The 20322-nt window shown below is 37.4% G+C and overlaps 1 protein-coding gene across 5 annotated transcripts in view; it reads left to right on the top strand.

Annotated features, from left to right (window-relative positions):
* The first annotated feature begins 2749 nt into the window (after positions 1-2749).
* The window catches only part of LOC18435205 (la-related protein 6A), a 40505-nt gene continuing 22932 nt past the window's right edge, over positions 2750-20322 (top strand). For all 5 annotated transcript variants that reach the window (XM_020667823.2, XM_020667822.2, XM_088860310.1 and 2 more), the window contains exons 1-2: positions 2750-3243; positions 14370-14451. In XM_020667823.2, the coding sequence (XP_020523482.1) occupies positions 2776-3243; positions 14370-14451 (550 nt within the window). In that variant the 5' untranslated portion in view covers positions 2750-2775. The remainder of the gene's footprint in view (positions 3244-14369; positions 14452-20322) is intronic.

Genomic DNA, 20322 nt, shown 5'->3' on the forward strand with positions numbered 1-20322 from the left:
CGCATGCAAAATGATGAAAAACATGTTGAAAAGCATTCTTCTATTGCTTCTGGCAGGCTTTTATGTCGATCTGATATAATGGTTAAGGCAGGCAGATTAGAGTACCCATTTAAGAGCTCACTCAATATACTTAAAAACTAATACCAACTCTGGTAATTCTCATTCTCAACCACTGCAAATGCCAATGGGAAAAGCCCATTATTTGCATCTGCCACGATGACGCATAATAAAATGCATTGATACTTTCCTTTTAGGAATGTTCCATCAATACCAATTAGTGACTTGCATCCATTGACAAACCCCATAATGCATGGATGATATGCAATAAATAGTTGTTTGAACCCGCCTTCATCTGTGTGGATGCGAACTTCGGTTCCCTGGTTGGTTCCTCTAATCTTCTCAATATATAGGGGGATGTCATGGTATTGTTGTTCATGTGATCCATCTATCATCTCTCTAGCAACCTCTTTTTCCCGTCAAGTTTGCATATAGGAAAGCCTGACCTCGTAATCACATTGAACATCCTTTACAATGTCTTTTGTTTTAATTTTTGGTTGGTCAAGAAGGTGGCCTTTAATCTTTTTTGCCACCCAATCACCGCGTAGTAGTGGCTGATGAACCCTCCCCATTAGACCACCACATGTGTGCTCCTTAACCATAGACTTTACTTTAAAGTATGCGGTGCTGCCAACTCGTAAGCACCGCACTTGTCATGTGAATCCATCTGCCTTGCAACTTGCCCACACTCGTCCTAATTCACTTTTGTCAAACTTCAAAACAAAATTGCTGTGGATTGCAAAATCAACTAGATGATGCCGACATTCATTAATAATTTCAAAATATTGCCCGATATTCAATTAAACCTCATTACCAACTCCTCTACATGGACTCTCTAGTGGTTCAATGTCCTCCATATCCCGCTCTGGTACGAGCTCAGGGTTGGGCACCACTCCAATGTTTTGATCTTGCTTAGGTAAAATGTTACGCCGATTGTTGACAAAAGATATAGTGTAAGATGGAGCAACAATTTCTATACATATAAGATTAAAATAAAACAATTTACAGATGAAAAAACAAATTGTAGATATACATATTCCTTGAAGATGGGGCCTCAACAACAAATTCTTGTTGTGCCTCGGCAATATATACTACAACTCTCTAAGATTCCCCTCCCAACATAAAATATACATCTATATCATCAATAATATCAATCAAATCAAGCCCACTAAATAGACTTGTGTTGTGGTATATAATAGCTAATTTGTTTGGATCACATTTGGTTAAATTTGCAAAATGACTTTTTAATTCCTCCAAGGAACTATTTCCATTATACTTTGCGACTTTCAATTTTCCTCATTTATAAATAACACATCCGTCATTTGTATTCGTCTCAAATGATCCCCCATATCGAAATACCAGTTGCACTCCCTCAGTAGCCATCGTCAATAATATTGTATTAAATGAATAGCAAAGTTACTTTTACAAAAAATCAATACAAAAAAACTACCAAAAATTGGTATATTTCTAACTACTTTAGGGTTCATAAAATCTGAGTATTGCATAATGGATTGAAATAGTGTACTACTAAAATTGTCAGTAGCGATCGTTAATACTCATGTATTAAATGAATAGCAAAATTAGTGTCACAAAAAATTACCAAAAATTAGGATATTTCTAACTACTTTAGGGTTCATAAAATCCGAGTATTACATAATATATTGAAATAGTGTACTACTTTAGGGTTCATAAAATCCGAGTATCACATAAATACAAAATAAACAACAAATTTTATTACAAACAAACAAGTTTAACAATTATTTCGTCAAAACAAAGAATACAATGTATCAACATGATATAAACAACAAATAATTATATAAAAAACAATTTTATCAATATTAAATAAATTCCATTTATTAATCTCAAATACACAACAAATGTTATTAACAAAATTAAATATTCTAAATAATAACAGATAAATAAACTTTAATTAATCAATCGTATAAAGAAAAAGTAAGAACAATACCAATCACGTCCAAATAATGAGTCAATCTCTTCAACTTTGTGGGTTATTGTATTAAGGGACAATAAATGTGTTATGTTCTTTCAATTATAGGCTTTTCCGAACTTTATAAAAATAAAAATAAATCTATCTATTCAACTTTGTGGGTTACTGTATTAAGGGACAGCAAATGTGGTACGTTTTGTCAATGATTGCTTTTCCCCAATTTATAAAAATAAAAATATATAAGTTTCCGCCTGTGCGCGGGAAGTCTCAATGTACAAAATTTTGGATGTTCAACATCCGAAATTTGATTAGTGACTATTCTAGCTGCGGTTGTTTTTGGATGTTGAACATCCAAAATTTTCATAAATTCGGATGTTCAACATCCGAAAAAAGACAAAAGTGTTTTTTTAAAAAAACGTTATAAAAGATAAAAGATGGACAAATGAATAATAACGTAAACTATTAGGTGTAACCGTAATAATGTAAAGTATGACGGATATATATATATATATATATATATATATATATATATATATATATAATTTTCTCTTTGTTTTTGTAAATATACTTTCCCTTCTTTAAAATTCCATGCAAAATGCTTATCGGTACATTTTCCCCTTTTCTCCTCAGTACTTTTTTTGGCACACTAAATTTTGTCCGAAATTTCGCGTGAATAACTTAGAAATTTGCCACGTGGCCTGAGAAACAGGGTTTTAAAAAGTGTTTTGGTGGGGAGTGTGAAGCAGGAGTAGAGGGGCGTGGCTCAAGCTATGGCTGAAATCTTGCACCCACGTGCGCAGACTCCACAGACACGTGTGGATGAATACCAGGAAACCCTGAGCCTCCAAAATGGTTCCAAAGAAATGGAAGGAGAAGAAGCTTTGGGGAAAGGTGCATGCCCTGTTGTTTCTGGCCATGAGAACCTGGAAATCCTTGGGACTCATCTTGTTGTAGGAGCCATGGAAGAAAGTCTAGGGGTTGAAGATGATATCCATGACATGGAGAATCGGGAAACCCTAGGATTACCTACGGATGAAGAATTGAAATTTGACGATGAAGGCCATGATGATGGCGAGGTTAACCCGGAAATAGTGCGGTCTCTATCTGTTGTGGAAATTATGGGAGAAAATCTAGGGTTTGATGAAGATGCAGGCCATTCAGACACGGCTGGAACTCCTCCTACTTACTCCTCCAAGCCTGTCCTTACCGATGAACTCAGAGACAAGATCATCAAACAGGTTGGTCGCGTTTGTTCTCGAGTTTCATATTTGTAGGTAATCACTGATCATATCGTCATGTATGGGAATTAGTGAATTGATGATTGCCTATTTGCTTCTTGATATAGTGTTTTGGTTTGATTGGTCACTGGAGATGTTTTCCGGAATAAGTTTTTCTTCCATTCATTGTCTATAGGCATGTTGATTTCTTTCTTCATGATCCCTGTTAGGATTCTACATGTAGTTACTGTTACTTTGTGATGCTAGTGTTTTCAGAATAACTTTCAATGTGTGTTACCATTCCCCACTCCTTGGCAATGGTGCTCGACAGATTTTTTTTTTTTTTTTTTTCTTCTTGTGGTACTCACTCTCTCTTCCCCTCGAACTTGTGTCCCCATTTGGTTATTTATGCAGATATCAGGGCTGCTGTTATGTTGTCTGGTGTAAAGTCCCTATTTTAGCTGTTGTTTGATTTCTTTGAGTCTGTCCTTTTGTTTTACCTTTTCTTTTGGCATTTGGAAATGGAACCTCATGATTCAATTGTCTTAGCACTTCTAATTTGTGATGGCTATTTCCGTTTTTTTTCTTTATTTGGTGAAGTAACAGATTGCCTGAGCTAGGAACCAAAATACATCAACACCATACACCATAATAGATTGGGTTATGAAGGCAATGGCCCTTTTGACTGTTTCTTGGCTGATCAGAAATCGTTTTTTTTTTTGTAGTGCTTTATGGCTTCATGTTGCTTTTAGCTATCTTCTCGTTTTAAGTGTGAATGAATATTCTAGCTATGTAAAAGAGCACAACTATGAGCTCAGAAATCTACCTCTTCCACCATACGTCAATGTTAATAAACCCATTTGGAGTACTGATGGACAATATGCTTTTCCTTTTCCAAACTCCAAAACATGCAATGCAAATGAAAGAATGATTAAATGGTTTAGATACCCTCATTATATTACAAACTCAACAAATATTTTACATACTCTGATACATAGAATAATAGCATATGCATTATCTCAAGTCCTCCCCCCCACCCCAGCTCGGCTCAAAACTTGGCCACTGACCTGAGCTAGTAACTCAAGTGAGTCCAAGTCGACTTGCCTATGAGTCCTAGTGAGCTCGAAAATAGCTAAAAATAGTGAAAAAATAATGAAAAGTCTTAAAAAAAGGAAAAACAAAGAAAGGGACAATCATGGACACACACAGAAAATATTTAAATGAGCTTCCTTAAAGGATCTGTTTTGTTTTCTCTTTGAAAGGGTTCATTCTCTTTTCATATGAGATGTGGGTGTCCTTAATGTATTCAATATACCATGCAAGTAATACAGTGCTTCTGACGCTCTACAAACTCCTCTTCTAAAAAACATTTTCTATTTGTGGGCAAATTAGAGTGGTATATAGTTGTCTTCATTATCTATGGAATCTACTTTTAACTTCTTCCCTAAGACTCCAAGATTAAAGATACATACTTTGTTAGTAGTTGATTTGATGTATGCGTGCTATAATTAAATTAGGGGGAGCTTGTAATTGGAGCTGTTGAAGTGGCAAAACTGTTTCATTATTTTATCTTTTAGTGTGATTATTGACCTTTATTTGTTTGTTTCGTAAGTACAACTCTAGGTGGCATCTTGGCGAGGGTCTAAACTCTCTTTAGTCACAAGTATAAACTCATGGTTCATGCTAGGGCATTCTTATTTACATAAGCCATATGATAAACTGGACAAAAAGGAGATACATCTAGAACTACAAACGTCAAATATCTCCTAAAAAAACATAAATAATTCTACGGGTTGGCATTTATTTGCATGGCCATCTAAGGACATTTATGCAATCACCTTCAGCTATCAAAGTTGCTATGCCCCGCTCAATGGACAGCTTAAAGCCTCTGAGTACAAATTTCACCTCATCATGAGGTGAATCTTTTAAAACCAAGTGGGCCAGAAGAATTCATTAGGCATGTCTCTTATTTGTCTCTAATGACCCCCCAAGTCTACTGGTCCCTAGTTGCCATGCATAGTGTCATCAAAACTTAGCTTTAACCATCTCATCACTGGTTTCACCCGTCGACATTGCTCATGGCTCATAAATGATGGTACTCAACTCCCTTAACAGATCGTCAAAGCTGATCCTGACAAATATCCTCCTTGCCAAAGCCTTAAAGATGACCCTATAAGATAACCCTGGGTAGAGCGTTAATTCTCACTACATGGGCCTACAACGAGCTGTGGAATTCCCCCAAACCTCCCCCTCCCCCCCCCCCCCCCTTCCCAACCAAAAAAAAAAAAAAATAAAATAAAAAAAACCCAAAAATGGAAAAAGAAAAGGAAGGACAAGAACACCCAAAAAACCCAAATTTGGGAAATGTGAAGCTGATATGGACATCAAAAGCATTAGGATGGTCAATACACACACTATTAGGCAAGTGGATATGGAGGGTCAGTGGCAATGTTGAAGGGCATCGATTTCGTGTGACGATTTCTTACAAAAGCTCCTCGACTCTCTGATTTCCATGTCCTTGTGTTATGAGTTCAGGCACCGATTTAATCTGCTCATAATACCGAGAAGCCGCAAAAAAATCTTTAAGATTGTCATCTATAGGATCTCCTAAAAAATTGATGGTGCCACAAAATAACACAACCCATCCCCTTGTAGAGTTCAATCACCTTAACCTTAGGCTACAAAGCTATCCTAATACTCTCGGAAGCAAAGAAGAAAATCTCACCACACCATATCGCATTCTAGAACCTAATACTTGTACTGTCCCAACATAGAACCCAACAATATGGCAAAACTCCCTCCCGATATGGTTGAAAACTTACCAACCCAACTATATTCTAGTTGATCTAACAAGGGGATGATCCCCCAATCACAATCGTGAATGCCTTGTGTTCCCTAAGTATGTGCTCCCAAAGCCCCTCAATATCGTTTGCCTCCTCCATAGCCATTGACCCAATTGTGTGCTTTATTGCTCGTCATAATGCTTGTTATATCCAAATCACCTTCACATTTTTGGCTTACATGCCTTGTCCCCTCACACCCATTTGAAAGGAGATCTCTTTGTTAAGTGTTCCAATCTTTTGACAACATAGTTTAGCATAGAGAGACATGTCATAAACTATATGTGCCCTAATCAATGCGAGTCTCCCTCACATGGACAACATGATACTTTTTTACGAATCAAATCGATCTTCCACTACTTCAAATAGTAAGACTTGAATGCTTCTCTTTGGCTTAACGATGCATAGCCGAAGCCCCAAACAAGGATTTGGCAGTGAAGGTACCTGATAAGCCAACCTTTGATTCCAACTGTTATAAAAGAAACAAGCCTTCAAATCCCAATAACTCACATTCTACTCAAGGCATCTAACGAAACCAACCAAACCAGGCCAACGAGTAAAGTGTGGAAGTTATCAATGTTAAAAAAGTCAACTGCCCAGCTACTAGGGCAGCTGGGACGCCTCACCTTCTTGCCCTGGGGCTATGTGGAGGCCTAAGGCATGGCGTTCGCCCAGGGCGGGTGACTAGTCGTGCCCAGCAGCTGGGGTAGGCGCTTAGGTCCTATCACTTGGGAACCTGCCTTGGGCCCTTTTGGGGAGGGAAGAAATTGCCCTAGCCAAATGTATATTTAAGCCATTCCCTCTTTCTTCTCTCTTTAAAAGGCAGGGAGGGGGGGGGGGGAATAGGTTATGGGGGTATTTTGTTCCCCCAAATCCCTAGAAAGTGAGACTTCCAACCCAAAAACCTTTTTTTTTTGTGCTTGAATTGATTGTTTTTTAAATTGATTTTGAACTTGAAAATTTCGATTTCACAAGACGAAAGAGGTTGCAAAAGAGAGATTTTGGCATCTGAAAGAAAGCGATAAAGCCTACTTTGATTGGGTTTGGAAAGGTTAGTAGATTTAATTGTTTATGTTTAGGGTTTCATAATTTTTGTGAGTATTACATTATGTTATTACTTTTTGGAAATGCTTATGGATGTACGTTTATGTTATGTGACTTTGTATTTGCGCTTAAATCGCTAAGGGATGTCAGATTTTGGGCAAGTTCAAAGTTTTATATTTTTAAACATGTAAATTTTAGCTTATAAGTAATTAAATTCCAAAATTGAAAACCCCTACCCCCACTTTTCTCCCCCCGCCCCCTCCTCCTCCTCCTCCCCTCCCCCTCCCCCTCCCCCTCCCCCCAAACAAAAGAAAACAAAAAGGGCCTACATATTGTCCACCCTTTGCCCTAGGTGGCTGCCCCCATTTTCTTGAACATTGAAAGTAACCATCAAATCAATAGAAGTTGATTATAGAATCTACAATCACCAGGCTTGTATATTTCTCTTTCTTGTGCTCTTGAATCCAACTTTAATATCCTTTACCAACAATAAATAAGACTATCAATAACCAAAAGGATAGTATTCATACAAAAAAAAAAGAGTAGCACTCATTTTGATTGCTCCGATATACATATAGAAAGAGAAGTCATTCTTTTGCTTTAATGCGTACAAAGAGAAGAGAATGCACAATCTGCTTGCAAAGGAATTTTTAGAGAGCGAAAAGCACTAGTTGGCAAGTATTGATAGTTTTGCATTCGGGGTGTGTGCGAGAGAGAGAGAGAGAGAGAGAGAGAGAGAGAGAGAGAGAGAGAGAGGTTACAATGAGGATATCTCAGTGAGGCCCATTGGCACCCTATGTATTCACTAGATAGATCACACCCTTGATACGAGGTTATGGAGAAAAATAAAGAGAGATTGAATTTTTAGCTGAGAGAAAATGAATCGTATGAGTGATGCCTTAGCCACGGCCAAAACCTCCTTTTATGACATGCTCCCAATAAGAGTTGGAGAGAGAAATGTGGGACAGAAAACATGGGTGAGTGGCTAGTGCGTTGGGCAGCTGTGTGTTTTCATTAAGTAATGTCAATTCCCATTAAGTGATAAAATTAATCAACGTAAGAAAAGTGAGGCTTTTTCGAACTCCCAATGTGGGATTTCTCTTAAATGGATTTATTTTTTTAAAAAATAAAGAAACTTCAAATCTAAAACTCCTTCATTATGTTTCAAACATATTTTATGGGATCAGGAGCGAGGTTAGAACCCAGATTGGGATTGAGACCATGGGATTGAGAGATGCCTGAAGATCCGTGGGATAGGGATCGAGATCGATACATTGAGTTAAAGGGTTTGTGATCCCGATATGAAGGGAGCATGGCCCAAATTTGTCCAGGATCGAAAAAGTATACGGGGTGGAGGTCTGTCCAGCTTAGAATCAAGGCTCCAAAGAGCATTTAACTTGGGCAATCTAGCTTGAGAACGAAGTTCATTGAATGATATGATTGATGTTTTTTTTTTCATGAATTCAAAAACCAAAGTACATTAAATACAAAGAATCTTGTTTTTGAAATATTTTTTAATTTTTTGTTACTATTGGAGTGTGTTCATACGTGAGAAGTGAAATTGAAAATGCAAAATGAGTAGTGGTGATCTAGATGCAACAACTCAAATACGTTGGTGATCCATGCTTCCATTGTAAATGAATCTCGAAATGTGTGGTGATTTTCATTAACAATGTAAAAGAAACTCGATTCCACGTTGGTGGGGGCCCGATTACTTACTCATACATCCATGATGTGGGATGAGTGTGATCTGGATCCCATTAACCAGGGATTTAGATCCCCAATTTTGTGGATCGAGATCCTAAATTAAAAAACTATCTGGAATCGAGATCCATTGTCTTGGAGTGCAGAATTGAGCTTCTGGAACCGGAGCTGCCACCTTCTTGGGAGATCCTGGTAACAATGGTTTCAAACTTTTCTAAAAATAGTCATCCATTAACATTGTTATTATATATATTGCTTAACTTGTGCACATTTGAGCAATCTGTAAAATTGTGCTCATATGAGTTCAATCTAATTGAGAGTTGTTACCATGCACATTCCCACACATAATGATATCATTGTGAGGCGTTACATGACCTTTCGGATTGTGTACATATGATATTAGAGCTTTAGAATGCATGATTCAAAGCCTATGGGAACCCCTTATAGAAAAGGGTGTATGATACTTAAGGAGATGTTTCTAGAGAATAATAAAGAAAAAGAAATTAAAGGAAGTACTCTTATGCAGATGCAGTTGGGTCATTAAATTTCTTGTGTACTGTGTATGTTCTAACTTTGTTTTTGTAGTGGTGGTTGCCAGTCATGGCATGAGTGATCCTTTCATGGAGCATAGAAGCTCCTTAAAAAGGATTTTTAGATACCATAGAAATACCAGTGATTATGGCTTGTGTTACAGTGATGCAAAGTTAGAAATTTAATACTTCAGTGAAGCAAACTGGGGAGTTAGGAAAGATGAGGTTAGATTGATATCAGGGTGGATTTTCACCTATAGAGGAGCACAGATATCATGGGGAAATGTGATAAAGATTGTATGTTACTTTCTATTATGGAAGCAAAGTATATAGCTATTTTACAAGGCAACCAATTACGTGTTTTATTTGTTGAATTACATTGTTTGAAAAGATTCCAATAGTTATCCATTGTGACAACATAGCTACCATAGCTATCGCGAAACATCTTATCTACTGCAACAATGCATAGCACATGGGTAGGAAATATCATTGTGAGAAAATATATGGACCATAAGAAAAATTAAGGTAGTTTCCCTATCCGCCTTATGATTGATGATCTGTTGACTTGTGAAGTGCTTCAGTGTAGGGAGTACACGATGTAACTCTAAAAACTTTTCAGTGCTTTACAGCAGAAAACAGAACGTACACCTTCTGATAAAATGTCTAACTCCCACTATATACATGGGCCTTTGCTGAAACTTTACAGGGAGAAAGTAGACTTGAAATCAATTAAAATAGGCATAACTGAAGAACGTTGCTGACACGTGAAGAGCAGGGGCGTGGAGACAACTGAAATATGTAGAGAAAACAACAAACTAGTTTCTTTGCCTAAGATCACCCCCTAATGACTTCTTACACCCCCTTTTGTGTCCCTCGACCGATAGGGTACCTAGAAGGCAAAAGACCTTTCCACAGGAAAAATTTGGATGACAAAAATGCGGATTGAAGCTTAGGGCTTGATGAGAACAAGGGTTTTCTCACCTCTTTCTTGAACACAAGCTCTCATGTGGAAATCTCACTAGCTTTCTAGGCACCCCACAAAATTTCCTCACTTTTGTCTCTCTTAAAACCACCCTAGGTTTCCAAACAGCTCTCTCTCTCTCTCTTCCCAGTCGTTAAGGACACACATTGAGTATAACGGGAAGAGATGAGGCGTTTATATAGATTTGTTCTAGGGTTATAGTGTTTGCCTTCTTTTAGATAAGGAAAACCTGAGGGACGAGAGAGAGTAAACCCTAACCTCCAATCTTAGATCGACCATCGTGTTGTAAGGGTTGTAATCACACCCTAATCCCCAATAGTAATCTTTCGAACAACCTTCCAATTTGGAAATGATAGAAACTTCCCAGAAGATCAAGAATTATAGGAATCCTAATCCAATTAGACCTTGTCCTTATCTTTGAGAATTTTTTTATAAATCAAATCTTCTAGAAGATTTTGTCATAACCTCCTAGAGCATTTAGAATTCAACATAATCCAAAGTTTGTTTTATTTGGATTTGATCTCCTTATTTGATTTAGGAGTTCAAGTACCAAGGGGGGCCCCCACGTGATCTATTTTGGCCCCCTTTGCCCATATGTGGCCAACATGGCCCACGTGTCACATATTTGCTGTATTGCCCCCACTTAATTGCTAAATGCTAAAACTAGATATAACAAATTTTTATTTTCAGAAAAGTCCTTTCTGTAAAAAGCTATTTCATACTTCCATAAAAGTCTTGTTTCTAATTTAGCATAACATAGTACCAAGGTGATTGACTGTATTTTCCTTTCTGTGAAACCTAGGAAAGATCTCATTGGAAGATTGAGCATGCCTTGGGAAGAAAAATTCCTTTTCCACTAGGCACTTCTAGTTAACACTCATCACGACCTACCCCTCAAACCAACCCAATAGACCAATGACCCACAAGTACTCTCATGCAACAATCTCATGAATGGCTCATCAAAGCTAGCTAATAAAGCATACATGGTTATAAGCTCACCTGGGATTGCAGGTGTGCTGTTCAAGGACAAGTCATATCTAGCCAATAAATTCTGGTGATCAATTTCCCCTACTTATAGGTAGATAAAATTCTCTTTCTGGCATATGCACACGTCATCCCACGTCTAGGATTCTGATCAATACCAGGTCATGTGGAAATCACGTGTGTGTTTTGTGAAGAATGAAATTGTTGAGGTTACACCTCTTGTCCTTACGAGCCCCATTCATTACATAGGCCACTATACATCCACCGACTGGCAACTAGCCTCGACAGGGTACCCATGAACCTAATTCAGCAGATGCATCTCGGGATTTAAACCCAAACCAGTCCAATAGTGCAAATCTGACTCTATAAGCCTCGGCCTTCGACAACAAAGTCAAGGTTTAAGTCCCAGCATGTTCTAGTATCGTCAGCCAGCCCACTCTAAATCTAAATCTTATAGAGTTGCTGATCGAGTTCTATCCAAGAGTCCACTATCAGGACATGTCATACCTTGCTGTAAAACCCATAGAGCCATGAATTCCCACTGAAACCAGGAATTTGAAGAAAATATGAGTACTCAAATATAAGAAAAAGAATACAAATTTGGGTGCTCTTATACAAATAATTATTTGATACAAACAAAAAGAATAAAGGGGAAAAGTTTATATAAGGTTGCAACCTTAAAATGTAGAATTAAGGTGCACCTCAAAAATCCATCTTAAAATGTTGTTTTGATGTTGGAAAACCCTGAAACTGGTCATCTCGACATCGAGAGGTATGAATATGAAAAGAAAAAAAGATTTTGAGTCCTAAAAATAGTGTATCTTGTAACACATTATCTGGACCATCCATTTTCCCGATTTTCAAGTATTTATATATCTACTTGATTTGAATCATTTTTGGAGTCTAAGATTTTATAATTAGAGATGAAATAGATTCCCAAGCCATCCTAAGAATTTTTGACACAAACTTATATTTATGATAAAATTTGAAGGTGCGCCTTAATTTGATTGTTTAACGTTGCAACCTTATACAAACCACACCCATAAAAAAGGGATATTTGGCTACCCATATGTCAAGGGCTTGGCCACTCAAGCTGGAATTAATGGGTGATAAGGGAGATAAATAGGAGTAGAGAGAAAAAGAAAGATGAGAGCTGAGATGCAAGTAAAAAATGATGTGGGGAGAGAGATTAATGGAGGGAGAGGATGGAAAAGCAAGAATTCGACAGAGGAGAGATGAGGTGAGGGTGAGAGAGAATTGGGAGAAGAGATTAAGAGTAGAGGAGTGAGAAAGAGTAAGAGAGAGGATAGAGGGCAACTGACATGATTGGGTGCTCTATACAAAATATTAAAAGCTAAAAAAGTTAAAAATAAAGGGATTGGAGAGAGCACACCCTTGTGACAAGCGCGCGTGTCAAAGTGGAAGCAACCCACAAGTTGGGGTGCTTAGCCACTCGAGCTAGTATGTATAGGTGGAGAGGGACAACGAGAATTTGATAGAAGGGAGATGAGATGAAGGGTGAAAGAAAGATGCAAGAAAAGAGATTAAACTAGGGAGAGAAGTGTTAGAGATCTAGAGTAGAGAAGGCAACCAACATGCGTGGGTGTTCTATGCAAAATATAAAAGCTAAGAAAGAGAGGAGAGAATGCACCCATATGACTAGTGCGTGTCAAAAGTGGGTGGAGGCCACCACCAAGACGGGTTCTCAACCGCTGTGGTGGAGGTAGAGGGAGGGGTGCTCAGAGAGGCAAAATGTCTCCAAAAACCCAGCCATGAAAAGGCTGTTCCTGCAAAAGATATAGAGAAAAGCAAAAGATAAAGGAAGAATGGGGAGGAAGGAAGACACGGGCATAGAGAGCGAAGGTAAGAAAGGCATAAAAGGTTTGGAAGAGGGGGGGGTTGTCTTTTTGTTTTTGGTGGGGTGAGGGAAGTAGTTTAGGAGATCAGAAGTTGCGGTAATTAAGGAGGACAAGTTCAAAAAGAGGTGTAGAGATGGTGTAGAGATGCTAATAAACCAGAGCAAGATGCTAAAACCAAAGACTGATAAGATTTGGTGGGGGCCCGGGATGGCTGCACCCTCCTTTGGTAAAGTGTGGACATATGAATTAGCCTCCCACTTGGAGTTGGACTTGGACTGGGTAAACCAATCTCAAGCTGTTCAAACCAATGAAAATTGGCAAAGGAACCTGATCCACACCCCTTCAAAAGCCAATAGATACGGATTGGACTTGTAACTCGTGGTTGAGATTCTTGGAATTGGCTGAGTAGGGAAATTGGCTTGGCAGGAGAATTGGCCCGGTCTAATTATTCTCCTTTTCGTCTTTCTATAGGAAAAATTTTTTTTTTTTCCTTTCTGGAACATTCAGTTTCTTTTTACTCCTTGAACAAATTTTTTGAATTATTAGAGTGGCCTTGTTCAGCTAGTCCAGCTAGTTTGTGTCGATACTAGTCGTGGTGGCTAGTCATATTCTACCTTTTCCTGGCACGATTAGGCTGGTCCGACTTGTAACTGGATCAGATTTCAACTTTCTTCTATGACTGGTTCCAAAGTAAGGCTGCTTGGAGATTCATTGATCTTGTTTATTCTGGAGAAGTTCATTCCTTCCCTTCATATCAGGGCTCATGAATGATTTTCAATAGGAAAAAAAACAATATATGATTTCATTTTCCAGATAAGATTCATTCTCTCATTTTACTTTCAAGCCTTATGGTTCGGTAAGATGATGGAGTGACTCGGTTTTCAGGTGTTGTAGTCTTTCTTTATTTGAAAGGGTGTAGCCGCGTAGCCCATTGTGGAGGATGTGCTTTGGCATTGTTGGTTTATTTATTTATTTTGATAAATGTGTGTTGTTCCATGTATTATTTATATGTGATTAAATTAGTTTCTTTTAATGGCATATTTTACACATTACATTTACTTTTTGTCAACTATTTAACTTTTTTATTTAATCAATTTTGTAGCCATTGTTTTAAATCACAGTTCTTCAGGGAGATTTCAATTTTGGCATGTTGTGAGATTTTTCTTTCTGTGCATATGATCAATAAAAATTGATTTTTGTCCAGGTGGAGTATTACTTCAGCAATGAGAATCTGCATACAGATAAGTTTTTGATGAAATATATGAAGAAGGACAAAGAAGGGTTTGGTGAGTGCTAATGCGTGGTAATAAGTACTCATCGTACTACTCTTTAGATGCTATTGTGTTCTTCTTTCTTGTTAGCATTACTCTATTGAAGAGATAAAGAAAAGGATACACCAATATAATTTCGGTAAAAATTTTAGTACGTCTCTTTGAGATACAAATTCAAGTGTGTAACTACAAGAGATGCTCTAGGCACTCCTTCCCTCTCTGAAAGATCTACTGCCTCGTTGACTCTCTCCACGAATTATGGAAGGTCCTAAGGTTACTGATCAAAGAACAAATATCTTATAAGATGTTAGCTACTGCTAAGGATAATTCGATCTCTGCTACTCCACAAAAGCCAAATCCCCTTCATTGACTATGTTCTTCCATTAAGACTCTAGAGAGCAACCTAAACAATAAGATCCATGCTTCACCCTCATTGGAGTTGCAATTCTGCAGTGTACCCAAGTAGGTTGTTAACTATTTGTCCCCATTGGTATCTTCTGATTCCACCAGTCCTGGCAGCGCCAGATTCCTCATTGAGTGTCATCAGTATTCAGCTTCAAACGTACCTCAGTTGGTGGTCCTAACTGACATGTCTTTCAGTTTAAGGCAAAATGCCCCTTGTGACTGCTTTCGCTTGATTCTTCAAATCAGTCACCAAAAAACCCCGAAAATCTTTCCTTGCACTAGCCCATGAAATTGTATTAGCCTTAATTCTATTATAATGCTCCTCAACATCAACTATTTATTTCTAATCAAATGAACCAGATTCTTGCCAGAACTGAGAGATTTTTGAAATCTAGTTTGGACAAAGAGGGAGAATACTGCTGTTGAAACAAATTCTGCAATTGATTCTGGCATGAGCACTTGTAACTCAAAAGATTCAAAGCATTGGACCAGGTGTTATTTACTCATTTTCCAGTAATCTTATTCGTTGGCATTTATTTTATCACACCCTCTCTTCTCCCTCCATCTCTCTGAAACATGTTTGCACATAGATCTGCCCATGACCGAGGCTTACTGCTAAGTGCTAACTGCGTGCTAATTTGCTCCAGGTTTCATATTCTGTATTCAGAAATAGAAATTGTTAAAAGTCCTGTGGAATTCACATCATTACCTTCTTATTCTCCAGAAAATCTGTCAGACCTTGTCACATCGAGATGAATGTTATGTATAATTTATACTTCTGATATATTCATCACTATTTTTCTCATTGTACACTAATCATCCATCATTCCTATCATTGCCAATGTGGGGACTGCCACTCCGGCCAGTGCGCATGAAGCGAGGTCATCCAAGTGAATGCATGACTTCTGGGGATGAAAAAGGGACCTTTTATGGCGGCTTATATACAAGTGACTTAGCAAATGGCTAGACGGACCTTCCGACTTTATAACAACCAAGATATAAATATCTTGCCAACAATTACACTATGATACATGGATGCTTATATATGCTTAACGTACTGTTTAATATGTTTCACCATCAGTATGAATACCAATTACTGCTGGGATTTTTGTAAGTAATGGCATTAACTACAGAAATTTAATTTAATATTGTGTATTATGGTATTTTAAACATAAGTATCAATGTTGCGGATGCACATATTTCTGTATTACATGTGCTACAATATCTATTTGGGAAATTATGGCTAATATCCCTTATAATTTTCGAGATAAAAAAGTACCAATCATTTTTATTTTTACATGCATAATTTCCTGAAGTCCTTTATCCTTTATATACCCAAAATAGCCCCCTATGGACCTAGTAGGGCTATAATGCTCTCTAGATTTCCAGAGAGCCTTACGGTTCTAATAGAACTGTAGCAAGACTGCTATGACTTTAATAACCGTAGCAAGAGTGCAACAGTTCTAATAGAACGATAGCACTCTCACCCCCTTAACATGTCAATATATATATATATATATATATATATATATATATATATATATATATATATATATATATATATATATATATATATATATCTGTGTGTGTGCGTGCATGCGTGCGTTATATCTAGACAACCTTAGGTGTGCAAGACATATTTACATAACTAAATCTTGCGTGCAATGGTGAATCTTTCTACATGTCTAAATCTTGCACACACAACTCTACTTGTGCAAGTTATATTTATATGTCTAAATCATGCATGTCTAATTCTTGCATGCAACCGTAACTATCATTAGAACTGTAACGCTCTCAATATAGTTTTAATAGAATCATAGCAGTCGTGATACACAAGTCACTTAGTATCGTGATACACAAGTCACTTAGTAGAATCGTAGCAGTCATGCTACACATCTGTTAGAAAAGTAGTAATTTCTGGAAGTCCGGTGGGCATTGTGCTTCTAATAGGTACCTACAAGGGATATTTTGGGTGTAAAAATATTTTAGGAAAACATGGATATGCATGTTAAGAAATAAAAATGGCAGGTACTTCTTTATTTCCGAAAACTATAAGGGATATTAACGATAATCTCGCTATATACTTTTAATGACACATTTGAAAATTGGAATTTCTTGGGAGCTGGAAGTTCTATTTTATTGTATCACTTCCTAGATTGTACAGAAAGCGCTATGAGAAACTAGCTTAACTTTTGCTTCCATCCCCCCATGGAAGTTTGCCTATCCTGTTTTTATGAAGTTTGCCTCACCATTTTTTTAGCTTCCTGAATCCTTTCGCTCTCTCTAATTCTCTTAACTTCTTTTTTTCTCTAACCATGACCTTTCTCTCTCTAAATCCTCTGCTTTTAACCATGCCCTTCTCTTTGTAACTCCTCTCTCTTGAACTATGCTCTTTCTCTCTCATACATATTTTAACTCATCAAAAAACCAAAAAAAAAAAAAAAAAAAAGGAAGACGAAGAAAAAAAACTGCAGGCAGCAGGCAAGGATACACTTTAAGGGCAATTATATACAGTACCATTGACACTCCCCTCAAACTAAAATTAGATGGTCGTCCTTGGAGATCAACCTATTGTAGTTTGTCAACTTGAAACTTGTGCCTGGTTGTGATCATTGCTGAAGCTAATTTGTCAAAACATGTGCACAGGAGAGAAACTGGAAATGAATTGATTCCGCATTAAGTGATACTTTGTCTCTGTGATTCATCCAGTCATGAAAAGCTGGGTTTATTGAAATCCGAATGACGCTAACATTGTCTCCTAGCTTAGTTATTGAAATCTCCCAAATTGGTATGGATCTTGGCGATCCCACTCTCTTGGAGCGGGATCTTGAGTGGATCCTGCTTCTATATATGAGGAACACAATCTCAATCCCCTAGGGATTAGTTAATATAATTCACGCACATGTTAGCTCGATCAAAACAAGTTTAATATATGAAAACAAGTTTTGAATGCATATCAATCAGAAAAAGAAAATAATTATGCTACGAAACCATGTTCTATATATTTTCCAAGAGGATTAAATATTCGTAATACGTATTTATTGAAAAAAAGAAGTCTTTAATGCCTGTTAACAAATAATGAAAGAAATATAGCTGAATATTTTTTTTATGCTGATATCCATATCAATTAAAGAAAAAAGATGATACTAAATGCAATGGTTTCATGGTGGGTTCGAGTTTAGCAACTTCGGATGAACATTCATCCCTTTTATCTCTCCATATTTACTCTCTTTCTTTCTATGCTTATTTTTTGATTTATAATGAAGAGTAAGGGAATAAAGGGGAGAACCTATTTTGACCGAAATCTATTAATATCATTTATTAAACATTACAATATATTGATCGTATATATCTTTGTAGGCCCCCCCATCGACATTAGATTTATTTCTGAGCCCCTAAACCTTGAAGCACACTAGATGACCCAAAGGACACACTAAACCATAGTCCAAACCTAGACCACAATCTAGCCTTAGAATCAGTGTTTTAAAATGCGGGATGCAGCCCTGATGCGGTGGGGGGCCGATGTGGCTCGATGCGGCCGGGATGCGGGTGCATCGCGATGATGCGGTCAATAAATGTAAACAAATTCTAAAAAATAAGTTAATGCACAGAAAAAATATATGAAGGTGATATATGTGATAGTAGGTATTTTAGTTTAATGATTAACTTCAAAACTATTAGCTGTCGGAGATTCTGTATTCAGTTATCCACTATCCCCTGATAAAAACTAGAAACTTGAAATCAACTTCATAAAGCATTCAACAATCAACAACCATCAGCATAAATTTGCATCATAAGCACAACTATAATTAAGCACAACCATCAACAACCATAAGCACCAAATAATGATATTACAAAATACAAATCAAAAGTTAAGCTCAAGAAGAGTTAATAGTTAATAAATAATAACTTAATACAATCATCCATTTTGAGAGTCAATTTTGAAATTTGAAATTCATTTTTTCAAATATCAATCAGACAAGTCATCTTGAGAGTCGTCATGCGCATCATCAATATCATCCTTGACGGCCTCCTTGTATTCTTCTTCATCGGTCTCCTCTGAGTCAGCTTCCTCCTCGACCTCTGAAGCTAATGTGCGAGTGCGACTAGACCCAGCAGCTCCTCTACTCCTTTGTGCTCTAGTATTAGGTCGATCTTCTTCATTAACTCCTGTTGCTAGCTCGACATCAAGCCATGTAAGATCCTCACCCTCAAACACACGCTCTTGTCTTGGATCCATGGTCCACTCATTTATGGAATCACCATCAGGTTCATATAATTGAATAAGGTTGAGCTTCGTGCGATTTTCATACCTCTCCCTAAGCCGCTCGTTATACCGCACATAAACCAAATCATTCAACTTTTTTTGCTCCAACTTATATTTTGTTTTGTATGGAGCTGTGGTAGAAATTTGAAATCAGATAAATTAGATTTTAGATTAGAAAATTGAAATTCAAGAAATAAGGATTAAGGAATAAGGAGTAAAGGACTTACATGCTCAAATGCACTCCAATTGCGCTCACAACCAGATGAGCTACATGTGAGATTCAACACTCGAAGAGCGAGACGTTGTAGATTTGGTGTCTCGTTTCTATATAATGCCCACCATGCAGCTGTATAATATTTTATAATTTAGAATATAGTTAAAAATTAAGGGTATAAAATAAACAATGGAACTATACATAAAGTAAGAGACAAGTAAGATTATTTTTAGGTTTTTGGCCTTTACCTGTATCTGTAGTGTCCCTATTTCGAGTGGCAATATCTCTCGCAAAGTTTCTCAAGGCTAACTTGAACTTAATCAATTCATGGCTCTGGATCTCATCTTGGATATCTTTGTCTGGCACCAACCTCTCCAGCACATCTAAGAACCCACCATTTATTACACGATCTGACTCAATTGATGGGTGCTTGTAGTGAAGAGTTGGGTTTAGAAAATAACCGGCTGAATGAAGGTGCCTGTGAAGCTGGGTATCCCATCTCCTATCAATAATTTCACGTATATCCTTTCGCATATTTTCATCATCCTTTAAAACATCTTTTATTTCAGTTTTTGCCCTAGTCATTGCCTCATATACGTAGCCCATGGCGGGCTTGGCATCACCATCAACCAGTCGAAGCACTTTCACTAAAGGGCAAGCCACCTCCAATGCAATAATTATTTGACTAAAAAAAGATGTATTCAGAATAATTTTTTCAGCCTTTCTCCCATCCTTATGCTTTGACCATTTGCTTTGACTCCATTGCTCTGAAGCAAACATGGTCCTCAAGGCACTTTTTTGAGTGGTTAGGCTTCGAAGAGTGAGAAATGATGTGGCAAATCTAGTGATACCCGGTCTCACTAATGCTCTCATCTTTGTAAAAGACCTCATCATGCCTTGGACTATGGTGTGATTGTAAATAAATCGAACAATAAATATAGCTCTTGAAATCACCCCACTAAATAAAGATGTTGTACTCATTTCCTTAAGCATAAGATTA

The sequence above is a fragment of the Amborella trichopoda genome, chromosome 3 (genome assembly GCF_054954075.1).
Source record: "Amborella trichopoda isolate Santa Cruz 75 chromosome 3, AtrichopodaSantaCruz75HAP2 v2.0, whole genome shotgun sequence".
NCBI lineage: Eukaryota > Viridiplantae > Streptophyta > Magnoliopsida > Amborellales > Amborellaceae > Amborella > Amborella trichopoda.